This window comes from Nelusetta ayraudi, unplaced genomic scaffold (genome assembly GCF_046127955.1).
Source record: "Nelusetta ayraudi isolate G7.1 ecotype Tasmania unplaced genomic scaffold, CSIRO-AGI_Nayr_v1 ptg000022l, whole genome shotgun sequence".
NCBI classification, from domain to species: Eukaryota; Metazoa; Chordata; class Actinopteri; order Tetraodontiformes; family Monacanthidae; genus Nelusetta; species Nelusetta ayraudi.
Window position 1 is genome coordinate 476976 of NW_027466072.1, and position 19919 is coordinate 496894.

General features: G+C 45.6%; 1 protein-coding gene and 1 long non-coding RNA gene across 4 annotated transcripts in view; one reads left to right on the plus strand and one right to left on the minus strand.

Moving 5' to 3' along the window:
* Window positions 1-1918: 1918 nt before the first annotated feature.
* arhgef40 (Rho guanine nucleotide exchange factor (GEF) 40) overlaps window positions 1919-19919 on the plus strand; it is a 45036-nt gene continuing 27035 nt past the window's right edge. For 2 of the 3 annotated variants that reach the window (XM_076027944.1, XM_076027943.1), the window contains exons 1-7: window positions 1920-2126; window positions 9419-9508; window positions 10330-10437; window positions 15152-15437; window positions 16217-17423; window positions 18643-18881; window positions 18975-19163. In XM_076027944.1, coding sequence (XP_075884059.1) covers window positions 2124-2126; window positions 9419-9508; window positions 10330-10437; window positions 15152-15437; window positions 16217-17423; window positions 18643-18881; window positions 18975-19163 — 2122 coding nt within the window. In that variant the 5' untranslated portion in view covers window positions 1920-2123. Of the gene's footprint in view, window positions 2127-9418; window positions 9509-10329; window positions 10438-15151; window positions 15438-16216; window positions 17424-18642; window positions 18882-18974; window positions 19164-19919 lie in introns of all 3 variants that reach the window. The other variant, XM_076027945.1, reaches the window with a different exon arrangement.
* LOC142889298 (uncharacterized) lies at window positions 9358-12214 on the minus strand. Its single transcript, XR_012926826.1, has 2 exons — window positions 12051-12214; window positions 9358-9543 (listed from the first exon to the last, which is right to left on the minus strand). It is a non-coding gene; the product is annotated as an uncharacterized LOC142889298 (long non-coding RNA).

Genomic DNA, 19919 nt, shown 5'->3' on the forward strand with positions numbered 1-19919 from the left:
ACTCACTGTTCTTGGCTCATGACTGACCTCTAGCGGTCAAGGCGTTTTCTTTCAAGGAGAACAAACAGAAGGAGACGGATGTTTGCCGCTACTGCTTCCACAGACGAACGTTCCGTGGTCATTTCAATGCATAGAAGATTAAAATAGAAGATTAAAATCAGGCATTAAGACCAACATTACTGCTGCTCAATTACAATTTCACACAACACCCAGTGAAGGGCGCTGTTCACCTACTTTAGCTGTGGACATATTCTTAATAAACCATTAGCCAAGTACCCTGGAGTAATACAGCTGCTGTATCACTATCTGTATATTGTTTAAGTAAGCGCAAATTAGGCAGATGCTGTATTTTTTATTTCTTTTTTTGTTATTGTTTAACCCTTTTAGAAAGGTTTGAACAAATATCAATATTGATGGTGTTAAAATTGGTTCCCAGGTGATTGGATTAATAGTTATGTATTTATGTTACAATATATTGATTATGTAACACTCCACAATGACATACAATGGCAACAAAAACAGTCCCTTCATCAGAATGATAAAACACTGAGGTGCCACACTTGGGATCACGTCCTTTGCCAGAGAGGAAGTTGCTCTGGCAGACAGTTGGTGGACATAGTTTTTCTCATTTTTTGCTAGATGCAAGCTACTGCGAGAACTGTCTAATTTATTATATATTTGCACATATTAGACAGAGTAGACCGACAATGTGTTATGCAACAAAAAAAATGTGTTTGTTTCTTTATTATTATTATTATTATTATTATTATTATTATTATTATTATTTTATTTTTATTTATTTTTTATCTTGTATTTCGATCAATATCATGAGGGAACAACCAACTCCTGGAACCGTCTCCTAACACGTCTGTCCAATATCACGATGATAACTCCACGTTTGTGTCTTGGGGAGAGAGGAAACTTATCCATACAAGTCAAGTGGTGTAGGGGGTCAGGGAGATCATTATATTCGAGCAATTTGCAGTATTTATTTTTATAATTATCGTTGATAAGTGCAAAAGAATGACAGAATCTGCAGTTGAAAAGTGCGAAGAGCAAGTTGAGCCGTTTAAAAAAAAAAAAAAAAGCTTAATTTATCATTTGCAAAGTAGATCTTCAACATAAAACAGAAGAATCACATCACATAACTTGCCAGGGGAATATGGGTTTACAAGAAAATGCCAAAATGTTTACAAGTTTTCACGGTTTTTGTTGCCTTTTGGTTAAGAGAAAAGTTATTTGAGTCGATGTACTTCTAGACCTCACTGTGAAAAGCAATAAAGTAAGTTCTCCAATGTGTGAACTTACATTTGTGGAATTTTGCCAACACTGTGTTAAGATTAATAACGAATGTTTCATTGGGCTTTTGTCCTATTTCTGTTAAAGTCAGAGAGGCTAAAAAGCGCATCCCTCCAAAACAACTTCAATTAGTTTAGCAATGTTTCTAGATCCTAAAGCTTTTGGACAACAGGGCGGCTAGCTAGCTAGCAAGCTAACTATCATTGAGTGGCACGACCCGTCCAGTGACGTCAAATGAGAGACTTGATTGGGATCCGACCAAATTCTCTCCTGCCGAGCCGAGCCGAGCCGAGCCGAGTGAAATGCTACTGGCTCGCTCGGGATAACGACTTCACATTGTCTATTCAGTGAAGCGGTGCAGTCGGTGTGGTTGTGTGTGTGTGTGTGTGTGTGTGTGGGAGGGGCGTGGACGGAAAGTTTGAGTGCTCGGAGGGACTGTAGCGCGCTTGTTGTGTGTGGGAGGGGTCGAGGGTGGAGGGGCGTGCGTGCGTGCGTGCGTGCGTGTGACTGTCGGCATGGTCGAGGGGGAAGTTGGACATTATTGTTGTGAGGAACTGGGGAAGCACCGCAGCAAGGCAGGCAGCAAAGAGTGGAAGGCAGCCGTTTGCAAGGCGCCGTCGTGAGACTCGTTCAAAGGAAGAAGGTTCGGTGACTGTTGAAGAGACTGACGGAGGAGACTGACCGACTGACTGACTGACTGGCTGACTGACTGACTGGAGGCTCGTTGACAAGCGAGAGCAGAGAGAAAGTTGTCGCGGAGAATGCGGAGAAGTTGCAAATGTAGGGGAAAGAGCTGACGACGATGGGAATTCCAGACTGAAGTCATGGTAAGTCCCACTCTGGAAGCACCTCGGCAGGTCTGTGTGAGTCTCCAACTGATATAGATATATATATGTAACACAAAAAGGCTTTTAATTAAATCTCACATTTTGAGCAACATAACAAGAAAAAAAAAAAAAAAAAAAAAATCAGGGTAATTGACGTTTTTCTCTTTACTTTTTTTTTTTTTTTTGGGGGGGGGGGGGGGTCAAACAGGAAGCTGATTATACTTTGCTCCCCCCCCCACCACCACCCATTATTGTGATTTATAAGATGGAGTTTTGGTTAGAATGAACTTCAACTAAAATGTTGATGCTTAAAACATGCAAAGTAGTTCTCCTACAATTGCGTCAAAGGAAGCAATGCCATTCATTTACTTAGTCGGTGGTTGCAACTTGAAAAGTCCCAGTCGCAAAAATCTCCTGACGTGACCTAACCAGTGCAATGTTTTGTGTGAGTTTTGTGGTTGTGCACAGTGAATGGGGGAGCTCTGCGGGAGAAAATGCTCCTCTGTGTGCATCTCCAGGGAATTTGTTTACAATCTCTCCACCCACTCATCGTGTGATGTACTGACACACAGAGACGTACAGATGAAGAGACGCGCCAGTCACTCAGAAACGTGCACGCTCCTACATGAAAAGACCACTGCAGTTTTTTTGTTGTTTTTTTTCCCCCCACGACAAAAAAGAAATCGGACATTCGGGTGATTTTCTTACTTGTGTGTCCGACAGGGTGGAGCAGTTTGGCAGGGAGCAGAGAGAAAAGGCAGAGCTGCCGAGGCTGAGAGCGCAATAAGGGAAGAGTGTAGGGTTACTTTTTATTTTTGGAGACTTGGGCCATGGCAACCGTGGTTTTTGGTGATGCCGTATTTTCCACATTGGGCTGGAGAGAAAAGTGGAGAGAGAGAGAGAGAGAGAAAGAGAGAGAGAAGGAAAAACAGAAAGAGGGCAACAAGGGATGGCACCGACTTCAAGGAAGAGAGAGAACGTGTGCGCAGCGGAGTTTCGTCTTTTCACGAGTGCTTCAGAGAAGTTAACAAGTAAAGCAAATGTGCTCGTTAAAAATTCCCATATAATGACCATTTTTAGATCTTTATTTGTCATCCTTTAGACTCGAGCGGAACAGCCCTCGAGACTGAGTTGATTTGGTGTCCAAACAAAAACAGCTTGTTTAGGCCTCTAAATAAGCTTTTAAAAGTCTCCTTCAAAAAACAAAAGTTTGATTTTAGCTTCAACATGTGTGGAAAGACACATCAACAAGGTGACCACAAAGCAGTATCGCAGGCAGGGCTGGACACATGGCTGGAGATGTTTCTCACTTACCTGCTAAGTGAGAAACAGTCACCACTGGGGGGGGGGGGGAAAGTCACACATTCTAATATAACGTTGGACCACCTTTAGCTTTGAGTACTGCACGCGTTCACTGTGACTTCTGCATTTTTATAAGATTTTTTTTTTTTTTTTTGTTTCCAGCCAATGTTGGATTAATTTTTCACCAAAACCTCGTATTGATGATGGGAGAGTCGGACCGCTGCGCAAAACCTTCTCCACCACATCCCAAAGACTCTCAGTCTGGTTAAGAACTAGACCAGGCATGGGCAAACTACGGTTAAACTTCTTAATCCGGCCTGCCAAACAAAGAAATTGTATTAATAGTCATAAAATAGCTGTATTTCATCCATTGTTTCAGTGTTTTCAGAGTCATTTCAATAAAGAGCTAAACACCGTAGGGCTTCAAAGACACTGATTTTGTTGTAACTTAGCTTTTTTTTTTTTTTTTAATTTTCAATTGACATCAAATCACATTTTTTCTACATATCCCATGACATATTTATTCCTCCTATGAGGTGGCTCACCAAAACATTCCATCCATCTGCTGCTGCTCCGCTACCCCCGTCTGGCAAATCTTAGAACCCATTGTGGCCCCACCAGTCAAAACGTCTAGACTCTTAAGATCTTCAGCCCAGTCGATCTTGGCACTGTCATCTTGGAATATACCTCTACCATTGGGGAAGAAAAAGATCCATTGATCGAATGACCTGGTCCTTCATTATTCTCACATTTTCTGCTGACATCATTCTTTGGGTGCATGATGTTGCTTGTGTGCAGTAGTCACTCGGCATGATCCGTGCATCACTTCCCTGTTTTTTTTTTTGTTTGTTTGTTTTTTATCCCCAACCACATTCTTCCTCGAAGACGATGGTTCCCAACCATCCTTCCAGTTTTGGCGCTGGACAGTTCTGAACCTAATGTTTAGCAGTTTCTGCTGAAGCAGGGGTCACCGCCTTGTATCTGGCCTGGGAAGAGATGAATTCAGAATGAAGGTCAGACAAGGGTTCAAGAAAGCATCACTCTGTTTTTATTTCAACAAAAATGCCTCCTTGGGCACTATAGGTGGCTGCGATAACGGCACTAGACCTAGACGGGACAACCTGGACCGAGTCAGCAGTGTTGTTAGTCACAGGAGTCTTTATTCATTGTCATGACCGGAAAGAAACGTTTCACCGTGGAAGTCAGTCGTAGATTTTTTTTACTCAAGCTATTTCGTTTTTTTTTTTAAAAACTCATTTGACATGACCCAGATTAGAGGCGTTAAAGGTAGAACGTCTTTGCCAAACACCAGTTCTCAACAACCGATTGTCTGTTTGCCTGCCAATGGAGCTGTAACATGTTGGGACTGCCTTGTTGGGCCAGGTAGCAGCATCTCGAGGCTGAGAGGCAAAATTAGGCATGAAATGACTGCGGTACTTGGAACGCATCACACTAAACAAACTGCAAAGACCCTGCAGCGATCTTTGTGACCTGCTGTTTGTCAGCTTGGATTATACAGGAAGATTTAGGGAGGAAATCAGTCTCGGCCTCGTCATCCTACTTTCCCGTCGTCTCTGTCTGCCTGTCTCATGTTCCTGTCTCCTTCCGTTGCCTCCTTCTCCTTTTTTTCCCTCTTCAACCCAGGATGGTTTCGTCTCTGATTCTCACCAACTGCCCCCCCCCCCAACCCCCCACCCCGCTCCCCGTCCTTGCAGTTCCTCAGGGGTCCACACATCTGGTTTCTATCATGTTTGCTGCTGCTCTTGTTTCCCATCCATCTCTCCCACCGGTCAGCTGCCTCCCCTTTCTTTCTTTTCTGTTTTTCCATCCCTGTCTGCAACTCTCTGTCTCTCGTCGCTCTGATTCTACCCCCCACCGCCCCAAGAAACGCTCTTTCATTTCTCTCACTTGATTTGTTGTTGCGTGTTAGTGTGTTTCCCAGAGCGTAGCAACGCCATGGAGCAGCTATACTGGCTTTCAAAACCACTTCCTTTTTGCTTTACCCCTGTTTTTTCTTATTCTTTCTCTCCCGGCTTGTTGTCCAAATTTAGTTTTAGTTGAGTCAGTTTACTTTTATCTTATTCGGTCATCATAATTGTACGTATACACATACAAATAAATAGACAACAAACGATGCAGCGACAACAAATCAAACGAATGCTCTTTTCTGCTCCTTTTATTACACTCCCTTTTGCGACATTTTAAAATTTCTTTTGAATTGCATATATTATAGAAAAACAGGATGCCGGATGCCAGAGCAGGCATAGGCAAACTACGGCCCGGGGGCCACATGCGGCCCGTTAAGCTTTTTAATCCATCCCGATGATATGAAATGATATTAAAAGAAGTAAATCAGTCGTAAACTAGCTTGTATTTCATGCATTTGTTTAGTGTTGTTTAGAGTCATTTCAATAAAGAGCTGAACACCCTGGTGGGACTTCAAAGATACTGATCTTGTTGTGACTTTGGATTAGATTAGATCGAACTTTATTGATCCCAAATTGAGAAACTAGACTGTTGCAGCAGTCAAAAACAATACAAAAAGTGAAAATACAAGAATGAAAAATAACCTACAGTTTACAGTTAAAGGCTGGTAAAACTATACAGTAGTTACAAGATATACAATGAAATATAAAAACAAAACAAAAACAAACCAGGGGCAGATGTGCAAAGGCACATCTTTAACTTTGACTTTGACTTTGGTTCATTTTCAACTGACAATTAAACAACATGTTTTCTACACATCCCATGATAGATTGTTTCCTCCTATGAGGTGACTCACCAAAACACACTCCCGCTACCAGCTCTTGCTCCGCCCCGGAGCCCCGGTCACATTTTAGAAGCCGCTGCGGCCCCACCAGTCAGAGATTTTGCCCACCCCTGCTCTGGAACGACGCAGCCTTGTTGCGTTCGGGACGATACTGTCCACACTCATCCATGCTGTGTCTTCCTGCCTTGTGTTAACGCAGGCACATCTTCCCAATGATCACACGATGACACCATGTCAGACCTGACATCGCCACTGCCACTTCAGGTGCTTTTTCTCTGCGTTTTTAAGCACGTGTTGTTGTTACACAGCAAGAGACCAGTCAGCAGCAGAGAGGCTGAACTCACGAACCACAGTGCTGCTCGATTACGCCATCTCAATATGGAAGTACGGCCACGTGATGACTGTGTGTGTCTGTAAGCGTCACTGTTACTATAAATATCAAACCCTTAAATATCATCGGTCCATGTCCTGTCAAACCATGCGTCTTTAAAACGTGCACTGCATGAGCAACACAAGCAATAATAAATGCCTTTGTGTTCTGATTTTATTCACTTTTTTTTTTTTAAATCCATTTGGCAGATATTCTGCAAGTTTGCCAACATTACGTAGCATGATTTTCATGTCATATGGGCTTAAATGAAGTATCACCCTACAGAAATTTGAAATTGGAATGCAATAAAATATTTGATGAGATGCACAGAGGGAAGGTGATGGAAGATTCCTGAAGTTCAGCTTCATGTTTTTACCAAATTCTTAATCTGCTCATGACATGCATTTTAGGTTAGGAAAAAGAAAAGTTTTCACTGCGTTGCATCCAAGTCTCATTGCATGCCGTGCACAAAAAGGAGTCGCACTAATAGGACACCTTTGCTAGAAGTAACTGGCAAATGCCATCTTTGTTTTATGTGCTACTATATTAAGGAGGAGCGTAGTGTGTTTTTATGCAGGAGTAAAGTCAGCTTGGGCCTTTTCGCGGGACAAAACATCCTCGTTCTTAATCATTTTACCCTGAATTCAGTTGTGTTATTTTTTTATGATCACCTTACCCACTATGGTGCTTTTGCTGAACTTAATATGTTTGTTCATGAAGCCAGAAGGTCTTCTTAACCATTGCAACCACTGCAACATGCTGTCCTCCAGCCAGCTCTCTTCAGTAGTCCACACGCTTCATTCCAGGAACAATCAAGTTCATGACATCATGACACAAACGTCACCAAAATATGTTCAGAGCAAAGACACTTTGTTGATTTTTTTTGACACATTTTAACTTCATCATGACCTTATTGCCTGTGTAGATGTCTAAAAATATGTCAGTTTATATTTGGCTGGCTAAATAAGATGCGTTCAGCAACATTAGTGTGAGTTTTGTCACGTGTTCCCAATTGGCATTAAAACCTTTCTGAATCTCAGCTTCTATGGGAAAGTTCCTGTGGGCAGTTTTATTCACTTATTTCCCCAGCGTCCACAGCACTAATTGTCCCGTGCTGCATCTCATCCTGAAATTTGATTAAACCCTTTGTAAATAGCAAACTCAATTACTATCTTCTAGGAAATTGTGCCGCCAAAGCCGTATTCGTGTTGCGTCGTCCCCTTCAGTTAGTGAAAACAACTCCCCGAAAGCAAACAGAAAGAAGCTCAGCAGCAGAGACGGTCGTCTTCCATGAACCTTCACACCACAGCTCTTTCCATCTTTGACTCCTCTCACTTTTCCACACAATCTGTTCTCCCTTCTTGACTTTTCTTCTCCATCCCGTGAACTGCAGCAGTTGTTTGGCACAATATCCCGACGGCTGAGATTCCCAGCGTAATGGTTGTCAGATGACATCCAGAGACTTGGATCGAGGTGAAGAGAGCGAGTGAGAGAGAGAGAGAACGGCTTTGAAAAAAAAAAAAAAAAAAAAAAAAAAGACCAGATGAGGAAAAAATTGCAGTGGCGAGGAGGAGGTGAACTATGGGGAGAAAGAGAGGGAGAGCAGCAGCAGCAGCAGCAGCAGCAGCAGCAGCAGCAGCAGCAGCAGCAGCAGCAGCAGCAGCAGCAGATGGGGGCTTTTGAGAGGAAGTGCAAAGGGAGGGAAAGTTGAGAAAAGGGGGGAAAGTTGCTGGTTTCCATGCCCACGGTCAGTGTATGAAAATAAACAGTGTGTGTGTGTCTGTGTGTGTGTGTGTGTGTGTGTGTGTGTTGCGTGCGCTACTCTTGTCACCCACCACAATGCGGGCCGGCCCACTTCTGTGTGTGTGTGTGTGTGTGTGTGTGTGTGTGTGTGTGTGTGTGTGTGTGTGTGTGTGTGGGAATGTGCATGACTGACTGACTGGCTGGCTGGCTGATGTGTGTTGGAGACTGAACATGTTGCAGACCTTCCACTCTTGTTCTGGCTGCTCCTCCATTTATTCGTCCTCGCAGGAAATGTTAGACAATACCTTGACCGGCGTTTCTCAACTGGTGGGTTGCGACCCACTTTTGGGTCGCGGAGCTCTTTTGATTGGGTCGTGGCCAGTCCCACCCTCACCTCCCGTCTTTTCTTTTTTTTTTCCCCCAAGGGAGTTTGAAATGCATGTATTTATTAGGGAAAATGTTGGGTGCAGGACTCACAATTTAATTCAATAATTTATTGACTAGACGTGATAGAAAGTGGGCTTGCGTTTTTATTTTTGTGGGAATTTGAGTGCTGTGGAATAAATTTGGGTCACGACTTAACCTCCTAAGACCCGAACTCTTGCAAGGCATGTATTTTTAGTTTTTCCTTGATATTTAGGCTAGCTAGGACCTGATGAGTGTGAAAACAAAGAACAATCTTTTTACATGATTTAGTTTCTGAGGAAAATTCTGTCCACATATGAGATATATTTTATCCATATTTATACACATACATGTTTTGCAAAATTCGACTTCCATAACAAACTTTGAACACTTCTATACATATCGGAACAAGAATCAACCATGGAATTTGTTTGATTTTTTTTTTTACCTGGTTGACTTTTGGATTGGGAGGAGCCATCTGAACTCACCAGGCCTGTGTAGACCAAAATGTAATATTGTGGTCTAGACAACCGAGAATGTGATGACTTGACGACTCCACCAGTTGAGAACCACAGGAAGTCAAAAGTGTGCGTTTGTCCAACTCAAGTGAAAACAATGCAGTTGTGTACGGCGGTGCCGGGTTTTTGTTTTATTTCATATCATTTTCAATTTCATTCACATTTTCTCTTCAACCATCTCCAGGGTTCGGAGGCCATGGAGGATTGCGTCCAGGGGGCGCTCTCGTCACTTTACCCTCCTTTCGAGAGCACAGCGCCACCCCTCCTTTCGCAGGTATGCGTGCACATTTCCCCTTTTGCCCTCCCTGTCTTTACTGGAATATACAATAGAAAAATGCAGCGTTCATTTAATGGGCGTCAGAGCTGGAACATGTCAGACTAACAAGGAACCGACGAGACTCTCTGCAGATATAAACTGCTGCTCGGTGCCAACACAAACAAAATTCAGCTCGCCGGTCAATTAAAGCCAAACCCTCTTCCGCTGCAAAAAAAAAAAAAAAAAAATCGAAGCTTTAATGGAATGTTATGGAAGAAAAACCAAACAATATTGCAGTCAGGGCAATCATCTCAGCAACTCTCCTGGATCTCCGTCTGCACCACGGTGATCTTCTCATATCTCCCACTCTGACGTGTGCCAAGGTCACAGGAGTGCTCACAGTTCCATCCACGTATTGCTTATGGAAATTGTAGAATACTTTGCTTCCACTGTCCATTTAGGCTCTGATTCACTTTGTTTTGTAGCGTAGGAAAAACCACTGGGTTCGAATAATGTGGAGAAAATGAACCTGCCATGGTGATTTCCTTGCTGGCTGCTTGGACTGTGGTAAATTCTTCCTCTCATGCGATTTAATGCCCTTTTCACAATCCAATCAGCTGCAGTCAGAGATGCAGAGAGGGAAAAATGCGCAGGTCTCGCTTGCGCTGTCGTCTCTTTTCAATAGTGAGAAATTGACGCTGAAACAAACAGGTGCTCCAAACCGGCGGCGGAGGCATGTGGAGTCTTTGTGAAGTCTTTGCTCGTCCATCTCGTGTCTTTGAAACATCTCATACTTTTATCGTTGAAGTCTCTCAGCCACTTGTTACATTCTCGTGCAGGTCTTTTCAGTCCTGGAGTCGACTTATCAGCATGACAGTCTTCGCTACCTCCTGGACTACTTTGTTCCTGCCAAGCACCTCCTGCATAAACTCCAGCAGCACGCCTGTGTAAGTCTCTCTATTACAAGCATCAGTGTTAAGAACACAGGTTTAAGTTGGAAGCCGAATCAAGCCGTCAAACCCCAAAACCTTTTTCTCCCGCCATATCTGTCCAATGTGCTGATGCTTTCAGTGTAAGTAGTCCAAACAATTCAGATTTTCCAGATTTCCATTGGATTTCCATACTCAGTTTTTGGATAAGCAAATATCGCATCTCAAGTATTCTAGTCTTAGAGTCTCTGATTAAAGAACGCCATCAGTGAAAAGGAAAGCAACAGGCATGTAGAACTTGTGTCATGTGACTTGTGATCAGTTTACTAAACTTTGGATGGGTAAAAAAAAAAAAAAGCTGATGCAGCTCGCGGAGGAAATTTGAGAGCTGGCAGTACAGGAGTCTGGAAAAGCAATTAATCACCGTGAAAAGGTTTAGTAGGCTTTTCATAGCTACAGTTCTGTATTTTAAAACCCTCGTCCACATCGAGCAGACGAGTCAAACTCAGACAAGAATCAAGCAATCTGCATTGAGAGATTAAAGCGCCTATCTCGCATTTCTCTTACAAGTTTGTCAGAGTTTAACACGAGCTCGGGCAAAGGCGTCGGGAGCACACTGTGTTTTCATTGTTGCTCCGCGAAGCTCCGCCTGCGACGGGAGTCAGACTGTGACTCATGACAATAATTCCTTCCATGTGTGTGTGAAAAAAAAAAGAGAGAGAGAGAGAGGGAAAGAGTAGCGGAACGGAGTCGGTGGGAGCCGGAGGAGAGAATGAACGTGGCTTTCATTCACCGCCGTTACCTAAGTGTGTTCTGAGAGCCCGGAGGTTGCAAGCCGTCGCGGACTGATTGAGGAATGTTGCAGAAATGTTCGTCCCTGGGAGCGAGAGCAAACACTGGGATGCATTGAGGGAGACGTTGGAGGAGGGGCTCTGCTGGAGGACACAGAGGCTGACAGAGTGTGCAGGGCCTCCCAGGTCCCAGAGTTACACCCATTTTTTGATTTTTTTTTTTAAATCCGCAATGCCGGTGGAAAAACTTTTGCTTGGTTAATTATGGCCCCCGAAAATGTCGATACATCGCCAGGAAACAGAGTATTTAGCCCGCTGTTTACAGCGGGCCTGCTAAAACACTCACTTCAGGCCTAAAACGGATGCTGTCTTCTCACTTACTGAGGTTGGAAAGTAGAAAACCAATGAGCAATATCATCGTCAACCTGGGAGGGGATTTAGTGCCCTTTGTGACATCACAATGGGTCGACCCGAACAAGTGAAGAACAGAGTTTCATTGTGTCTGGGAACTTCACTGCCAGGATAGAGAGAGAGACAAATATTGAAGAATTGTTGCAAAAATTGTTAAAATTGTACATCATTTTAAAGACAACTTTACAAATAGATAAAGTTAAACATGCATTTTTAAAAGTAAATCTCTCCTCTGACAGAGCTTTTTATTTTACTTTCTCCAAGGAGTTAAAACTGTTGAGAGAGAGAGAGAGAGAGAGAGAGAGAGAGAGAGAGAGAGAGAGAGGGAGAGGGAGAGGGAGAGAGAGAGAGAGAGAGAGAGAGAGAGAGAGAGAGAGAGAGAGAGGAACCAAATTTGATCACATGACTTGAGTGTAGCAGGGCAGCAACAGGAAGCCCATCCTTCTGTCCAACCCCAACCCCCTCCTCAGTGGAGTCCAGTGGACCGTCCAGGTTGAAGAGGTTCATTTGATGGTCGCATTTGTTTGCTCACTGGATTCTCTACATGTGTTTCCAGATAATGAGGAGACAGAGTCGAGGCTGTTTGATTCAGACGAGTTACATGGACTTCCGGCCCGGCAGCAGCAGCAGCAGCAGCAGTGTTTTAACTCGTCCTTGGTGTTTATGTCTGACTCAGTCTTTCTCTGTGCCGCTATCCAGGGCCTTCCCCCTGACTGACTCATGCAGCCTAAGCGCTTTTACACAGTAGGACAAACTGCGAGTCACATGTCTGACATTTGTCTGTGGCGTTGGCTGCTGGCCAGCGGTCGACTGGTGCAGTACCGCTTCTAGAATCCACCGGCTGCGGCACCGTACAGCCACGGTTGAAGTCGGCTCACCTGCGCTGAGGTTTTGCACATGTGAGTGTGAAACATGGCAGAGGGTTAGGAAAGATTGTTAGTGTGTGGAATGTTCAACTCAAACACATATAGAATGCTCGCTAATGTATGGCCATCTAATAGAGAGACGAGGGGGTATACAGGTGCTACCCAGAAAACGAGAATATCCTGAAGAGGTTGTAGTATTTCTGCAATTCAACCTAAAAGGTGAATGTGACATATTATATAAAGGAATAACATGCAAATCAATATATTTCAAGCTTTTATTTCTTTGCATTTTGCTGATCAGGTCTTGCAGCTTAAAAAAAAAAAAAAAAAATCAAATTTTATAATAATTTTCTGAGTTTGTGGGTTTGTGGTTTCAATAAGCTGAACATCTTAATCAGCAAAGTTACAACAAGGAACTGCTTGAGATGTCAGTTTGCGTGGAATGGCTCAATAAAATTTGTTGCTTTCATCTTTTACGTTAAATTGCCAAAATAAACCAACTTTTACTGGATGTTCTCATTTGTCGGGTGGTACCTGTAAGCTCAATGGGGAAGGAAACTACCGGTAGGTGTGAATATTTCTGAAGATGATTGGCTGCAGACACAGCAATCGACCACATTATCAAGAACCTGGAGATTGTGTTGCTGGAAGAACTTAATTATCATAGCCAAAATTAGCAGCAAATATTCATCAGTACCACCGCCATGTTGGGGAAAATGTGGATCTATAAATGTAGATCATTCCCATCTTTTCTTGTCTGCATTGTTCAAACATTATGACCTTATGGGAAAATATTCAGTGAATTATTGTCAGAATTCTGGGCTATGGTTTACCAGGGACGTGTAATTGATTGTATTTTGGCAATGTGACAGGACGTGTGACAGGATGAAAATCTCGTTAGTAGCTTGTCAGAAAGCAACCAACCACGTGGTATCAACCAGATCCACCAACGCCAGGTGACTGGCTGAAGAATTGTGATTGAAATCTATGTTATGGAGCAACTGACTCATAAGATCAGGACCATGGAGGAGCAGTGCCGGGGGAAACTGGGAGAAATGGGCCGTTTATACACCGAGGACAGGACAAGGACCTTCACACTGACGCTAACAGAGAGCAAACTGTGGAGACAGTATGGCAACCCAGCGTCTTATTATCTCGATGATTTATGTATGTGTGTATCGATAGTAGGTTGTGTTTTGATTTGCCTTTCTTTTCACTCACTCTTTCACTCACTTGGCTTTCGTGATTGTAACTGTGGGACTGTCACTGACAAATGTATTGATGGGAGTCTAATGCAACCATGAAGGCTGGGCACCAATCAGGCCCTGTTTGCACTTGGTCATTTCAAGCGTTTTTCGTGTTCCTATCGGCAAAAATCACACAAAGTAACCGAGTGGAAACAGTCCAAATCCGTATTGTCATCCGATCACTCAAACCACCTCGGGGAGGAGGTTTTGATGCTTCGCATAGCATAGCATAGCATAGCATAGCATAGCATTCCTCACGGACGTGTGAACACAATGCGATCTCAGTCCACATTAACGACCGCCTACTCCACTCACCTCTCCCGTGTACGTACTTGGTCGGCCCACCAGTCGTTACTCCATCTTTCTGGTTCCGCGGCTATCAGAGCAGAGACAAATGCTGCAGCCCTCTTTCTTCTCCATGCTGCTCTTCTCTTCAGTCGGCGCTCTAAGACCATTAACCGGCTTTGTCCACGACTTCCGATAATACGGACGAGCTGCAGTAGAATTAAAAAGAGTGGCTTGTGCTGTGTCTCAATCCAGGGTCTGCGTCCTTGAAGTTCGCATTTTGAAAGGAAGTTGCGTCATAGCACTGCGCGAAGGCTCCTCCCAATTCCCAAGGGTGCTTAGGACGCTCCAAATGCGCCCTCGGAAATACGCACTCGTTTTAGCCCATTCCAAGGATGCACCGCTACTATCCTTCGCGTACTTGGGTATCCCAGGATGCTTTGCGTGCTGCTGCAAAGCATCGTGGGATCCTGGGAAGTCAGCTGAAATTAGCGGCATCTACTGGCAAAGACACGACATGTAAATCTAAATATTGAAGTTTCACATAAAGTATCCAGTTTTTAACGTAGGATTTTATTTATTTGAACATCCAACGGCATCGTTAGATGGCGAACCAATGGTTAGCTTGATACTATAAAAACGTCACTTCCGGGGTTGGCCAGCAGGAGGGAACGGCGGTGACGAAACGAGGAAATACGCCGAAGGCTAGACCGTCCCGGGTGGTTACCGGGGAGGAGGGGTTTGGTCCGTCCGTCTAGGCTGGGAACTCGAAGAACGCTTCCTTCAGACGGAGGACACTCGGTCTCAAGGGTGCAGACCCTGAATTGAGACACAGCATTGATACCGTCCGCAAACAGGAACAGGAAGTTGATTCTTATTCGTTTTCAGGTGAAACTAGCCGTAGTTTTGCGCTTTACTGCCCCTAGTGGTTAAAAATGCACTAATGCGATCACAAGTGGCACGCTCGAGACGCATGTTAATGCTATGTGCGAACAGATGCTTCAGGATGCGTACTTCGTGATACGATTCCCCAAAAACAGTTGCAAGTGACCAAGTGCAAACAGATCAACCAATCAATCAATCAATCAATCAATCAATCATTTCAATTCTCTTCTGTGTCTTGGCCCCTCAGTCTCAGTACCTGGGCTGCTTGTTCCTGCACTCTGGCTGGCCTCTGTGCCTCGGCGAGAAGGTTGTGGTGCAGCTCTCCACCCTGGACTGGAGGATTCTGCGGAGCAACGACTTCTACCTGCAGGTGGTGCCCTTCTCCACCCGCTGCCCCCGCCTGGCCCTGAAGTGCCTGGCCCCCGGGGGGCGCACCGTTCAGGAGATCCTGGTACCCGAGTCGCAGCATCCCCTCGTGTTCACCACAGAGTGGCTGCACAGCGTCAACAAGGAGCGCGGCCACAAAAGAGAGGGTACGAGAAGGACGGAAGTCCGATCGAGATGATATTTAGCCACGAATATCGGAGTTTTGCAATGAATTTTGCTGAAAGTTGGAACAGTTTAGTGCAGGGCTGGGAAATGATTACAGCACTTTTTAAGGCTCTCGGTCTCGTCTTGGACTCGGAGGCATTTTTACTGGGTCTGGTCTGGTCTCGTACTGAACAGACTCGGGATTCTTGATCCAGACCAGTCAAGACTCAGCCAACACTTTAATAACACGATAATAACAGAAAAGAATCCAGCTACTGCTGTTTTCACCCTCTGTTGGTGACACCCAGAGTGACACCCGGCCCCCTTATTCCGAGTTCATTGATTTTTGAATTTTATCAAGCAAAGTTGTTTTTTTGGAAATGGCTCAAAATAGTTGGCGAAGCAGCAAAGTGTTCAAGAAAATGATGAAAGGGCACCTTGCTGAAAGCTTGAATTTAAAAAGCAAACTGGAATTGAAAAAAGACACTGGTCATTTTTTCTGTTTTGTTGTTATTTTTCTTTGATTTAAAGTCTTGGTCGGGTCTCGATCTCAATGCTGTCTGGTCTTGATAAGGTCTTGGTCTCGTTAGGTGCCGTCTGGAATGCAACACTAATGTGTTCGGCACATCCTGGCTGATGTTCTTAGAACATTCCAGCAGATTCCTTCAAGAAGATTGTTGATTATAATGGAGTTAAATGCAGAAATGAGTCGGCCCAAACTTTTGAACGCTTGGTGTTTACTCCTCATGAAAACTCAGACTCAAATTTAAAAATCCCACAGTTGGCGGAGGACTGGACACCTGCCTGGTCAGCACGTGCGACGGTGTGGTTCGACTGCCGTGGAAGGAGGTCGTCTATCCAAAGTTCATCCACGACCCGTCGGAGGAGTCGGGCCTGGCGCCGGCCCACCAGGGCCTCCCCGTCTCCGGCCGGCTGCCCAGCGAAGGCGGCAGCAGCCTGGGGGGCGGCTGGGGCGGCTCGTCCTCCGGGGAGCCGGACTCGTGGTCGTGGGACGAGGAGGAGAACGAGGGCTCGCCGTGCGACGGCTCGCACCGCCGCGTCCCCGCGCTCCCCAGCAGGAGGCGCTGCAGCGAGGACGGGCCGCTGAGGTCGACGGACGGGGATTACGTGGAGCTGCTGGAGCCCCGGCTGGAGCCCCGGCTGGAGCCCCGGCTGGGCCCCGACGGCGGCGTGGACACCAAGCAGAGGTACCTGGAGATGCACGGCATCTGTAAGACCAGGACGCTGCCGCTGTGCAGGAGAGGCCGAGCCATCAAGCTGCGCAAGGGCAAAGCCTGGGCTCACACTCGGGCCGAAGGCTCCGGCAGTTTCCGAGCCGCCAAGAGAAGCCCGGCCACTTCCAACGACGACGTCTCCTTACCTCCTCGGCCTCGGAGCGGAGTCACCGCCACCACCACCACCACCACCACCTCCTCATCCTCCGCTGCCTCTCCTCTTCCACCTCCCAGAGGGAGGCAGTGTTACTCCTCCACCGGCCACGACTCTGACGAAGGGGAGAAAACGCTCAGGAGCTCCGAGGGATCGCAGGGACTTTATTTCGATAGCCGGTTGAAGGAGCGGAGGCCCGGCGTGGGGAAGGAGCGAGACAGCGGCGGCGGCCTCATGCGGTCCGGCGCCGACGCTCGGAGGAGTCAGGAGTCGGAGGGCGGAGAAGGTCCAGCCGCTGCCGGCGAGGTCTCGGGCGGCCACCACGCCGCCGAGGGCCAGTCGGACCCCGGCTCTCACTCCGACTCCGTCTTCGAGGACACGGACAAACAGCTGAGCGGAGAGAGCGACGCCACCACGCCGACCTCAGACGCACCAGAGAGGCCGTTCAGAGGACGTCCAGAAGACGGAGGAGGAACTGATGAGCTTCAGAATGGACCCAGCGCGGACGTTGCAGAGGAAGAGCGGGACGGAGGGAAGAGCGAGGACCGAGTCTGTCCGAGGGGGAAGGAGGTGAAAACTGCAGGATTCAGAGCTCCCAGGTCCGTTCGTTCATCTCATTTTCTTTACACTTTGATTCCAAACTCCAGCTAAACTCTTTAAGTCTGTGGTCTTCAACCGGTGGATCCTCAGGAGGCACAGTTTTTTTTTTCTTTCCTCATCATGAAGTCGTAACGCAAATTTATTCCACAGTACTCAGATTTTGTCCACAAAACTAAAATGATAGCACACTTCAGATTAGGTTAGATTGAACTTTATTGATCCCAAATTGGAAAACTAATTTGGGATCAATTTCTATCATGTGGAGTAAATAATGTATTGAAAAGATTGAATTGAATTGTGTGTCCTTCTCTCTATAAATATGTATACATTTATAAAATCCCCCCTTTTTTTTTTTCTTCAATAAAAAAATAAATAAATAGGAAACTGCCTAGAAGCCACGACCCAATCAAAACAGTTCTGCGACCCACTTTTGGGTTGCGACCCACCAGTTGAGAAACACAGCTTTAAAGGTCCAGGTTCAACAGCCTGTGTGTGAAACTCGAGCTCATGGGTTGAAATATAAAAAAAAAAAAAATGAAAACTGTGAACGATGTCCAAGTTATCTGAAATGAAGCTCCTGGAGCCGGTCATGCAAATACGACTTCAGACTACAAACCGAATACATGTTCCCATAGAGCAGGCGTGGGAAAACTGTGACCTGGGGGCCAATATGTGGCCTGTTGAGCTTTTTAATCCGGCCCAACTTGAAGAAATGATATTAATAGTCAGTCAGTCATAAAGTAGCTGCATTTCATCCATGTTGTCAGAGTCATTTCAATAAAGAGCTGAACACCCTGGTGGGGCTTCAGAGACACTGATTTGGTTCTAACTTTGCGTTACTTCATTTTCAATGCACATTAAATCACACATGTTCTACCCATGTCCCACTCCATCCATCTGCTGCTGCTCCGGCCCCTCGGTCACATTTTAGAACCCATTGAGGCCTGACCCGTGGGCAAAGTACGGCCCGCGGGCCACATCCGGCCCGCTGCGTGTCTCAGTCCGGCCCGCGTGAAGCCAGTCATAAATCAACAAAACAACGAAAAAAAAATCAACGATACTTTGCCGGCACGTTAGCGTAGCGCGATAGCGATAGCGCGCTCATCCTCTTTCTCCCCCCTCCCTCCCCCCAACAAAACTTCTGTGGCCCGGCGAAACGATGCAGGTCTCTCATGTGGCCCGTTGCTGAAAATAAAAAATGCTGTGTTTTGTCATTAGGAAGAAGAGGAGGGGGAAAGGGGTGAGAGGAAGGTCAAAGTCCGGTGGTCGTGCACACCAGAGAGCTTCCAAGACGCAGAGTAAGGCCACACAGCCGAGTCCCACCAGCTGCTCCCATTCAAAGAAGCAGCCGATACCAGAGGACGTCCAGCCGCAGCTCAGCGGAGCGGCAGAGGAACCCCACGCAGCGCCACCACCGAGCAGCCAGGGGGCAGCGGAGACGCGGAGCGACAGCACAGGTCAGAGGCTCTCACGTTGACGAGAGTGAATCTGAAACGCTTTCAAATTCCCTGTAGTTGATTTCCCGGTGTTGGTTTTTTTCCACTGGACAGGGACAGAAACTGAGACGCTCCCTGTTTGCAACGGTGAAGCAGCGACGCCCAAGGCGAAGCGCTCAGAGGAAGAGTCCCAATCAGGAGAGGCGGCTCCTGAACGTCCCAATGGCGTTGCCTTCAAGGAACCGCCGCCTCTGAGGGAAGTGGACACAGAGCTCCTCCAGTCGGGCAAGCTCAAGTACACAGGCAGGTTTTTACATTTTGATTGAGTTTCGAGCTTGTTACACTTTTAAGTACTTATGAATTAGACCCAAAAAGTATTCATATTCTGTACACTTGTGTACAAAAAAAAAGAGAAAAGAAATCTGATAAAAGTGAAAGTACTGATTCAACTCCTTTCTTACTAAGTAAGAAAGTACCGGTTTGAAATGTACTTAAGTAACAATTTTGTTTTGGACATTAATAAAACAATACATTCATGGATAATTTTACAAAAATGTAAAAGTTGTGGCAGAGTAATCTGGACTGAACTGACCAGAGGTCTTGCTACTGCTTTGCTTCTCTTGATAATACATATACATATATATTTTAACTGCAACACATACAAACTGTGATCACGAATAGCTGTGAAAGTCGTCGCAAAAAGAAATCCTCAAGTAAAGTGCAGACACCTGAAAAATCTCCTTAGATACAACAGTCGCGTATTTTTGTTCTTTGTTGCTTTATATTTCTGCTCAGACTTCACACTACGTCCAACTTCAGGTCATTATTTTTCACCATTCGGAGTCGCATGAGTTGCGGTTGAGTCTGTGGAGGCCCTCAGAGTGATCCAGCAGTACCCAAGAAGCTCTGTCGGTCTTCAGAGAACAATATCTTCAGCACACTTAACAGTCAGGATTGCTTAGGGAAAATTTCCTCATTGAGGGTCCAAATGTGGACGATGATGATGTTCTTTGGAATGATTTGGGAACCAGTCATGTGCATCCAACAATGCCAGCCTTT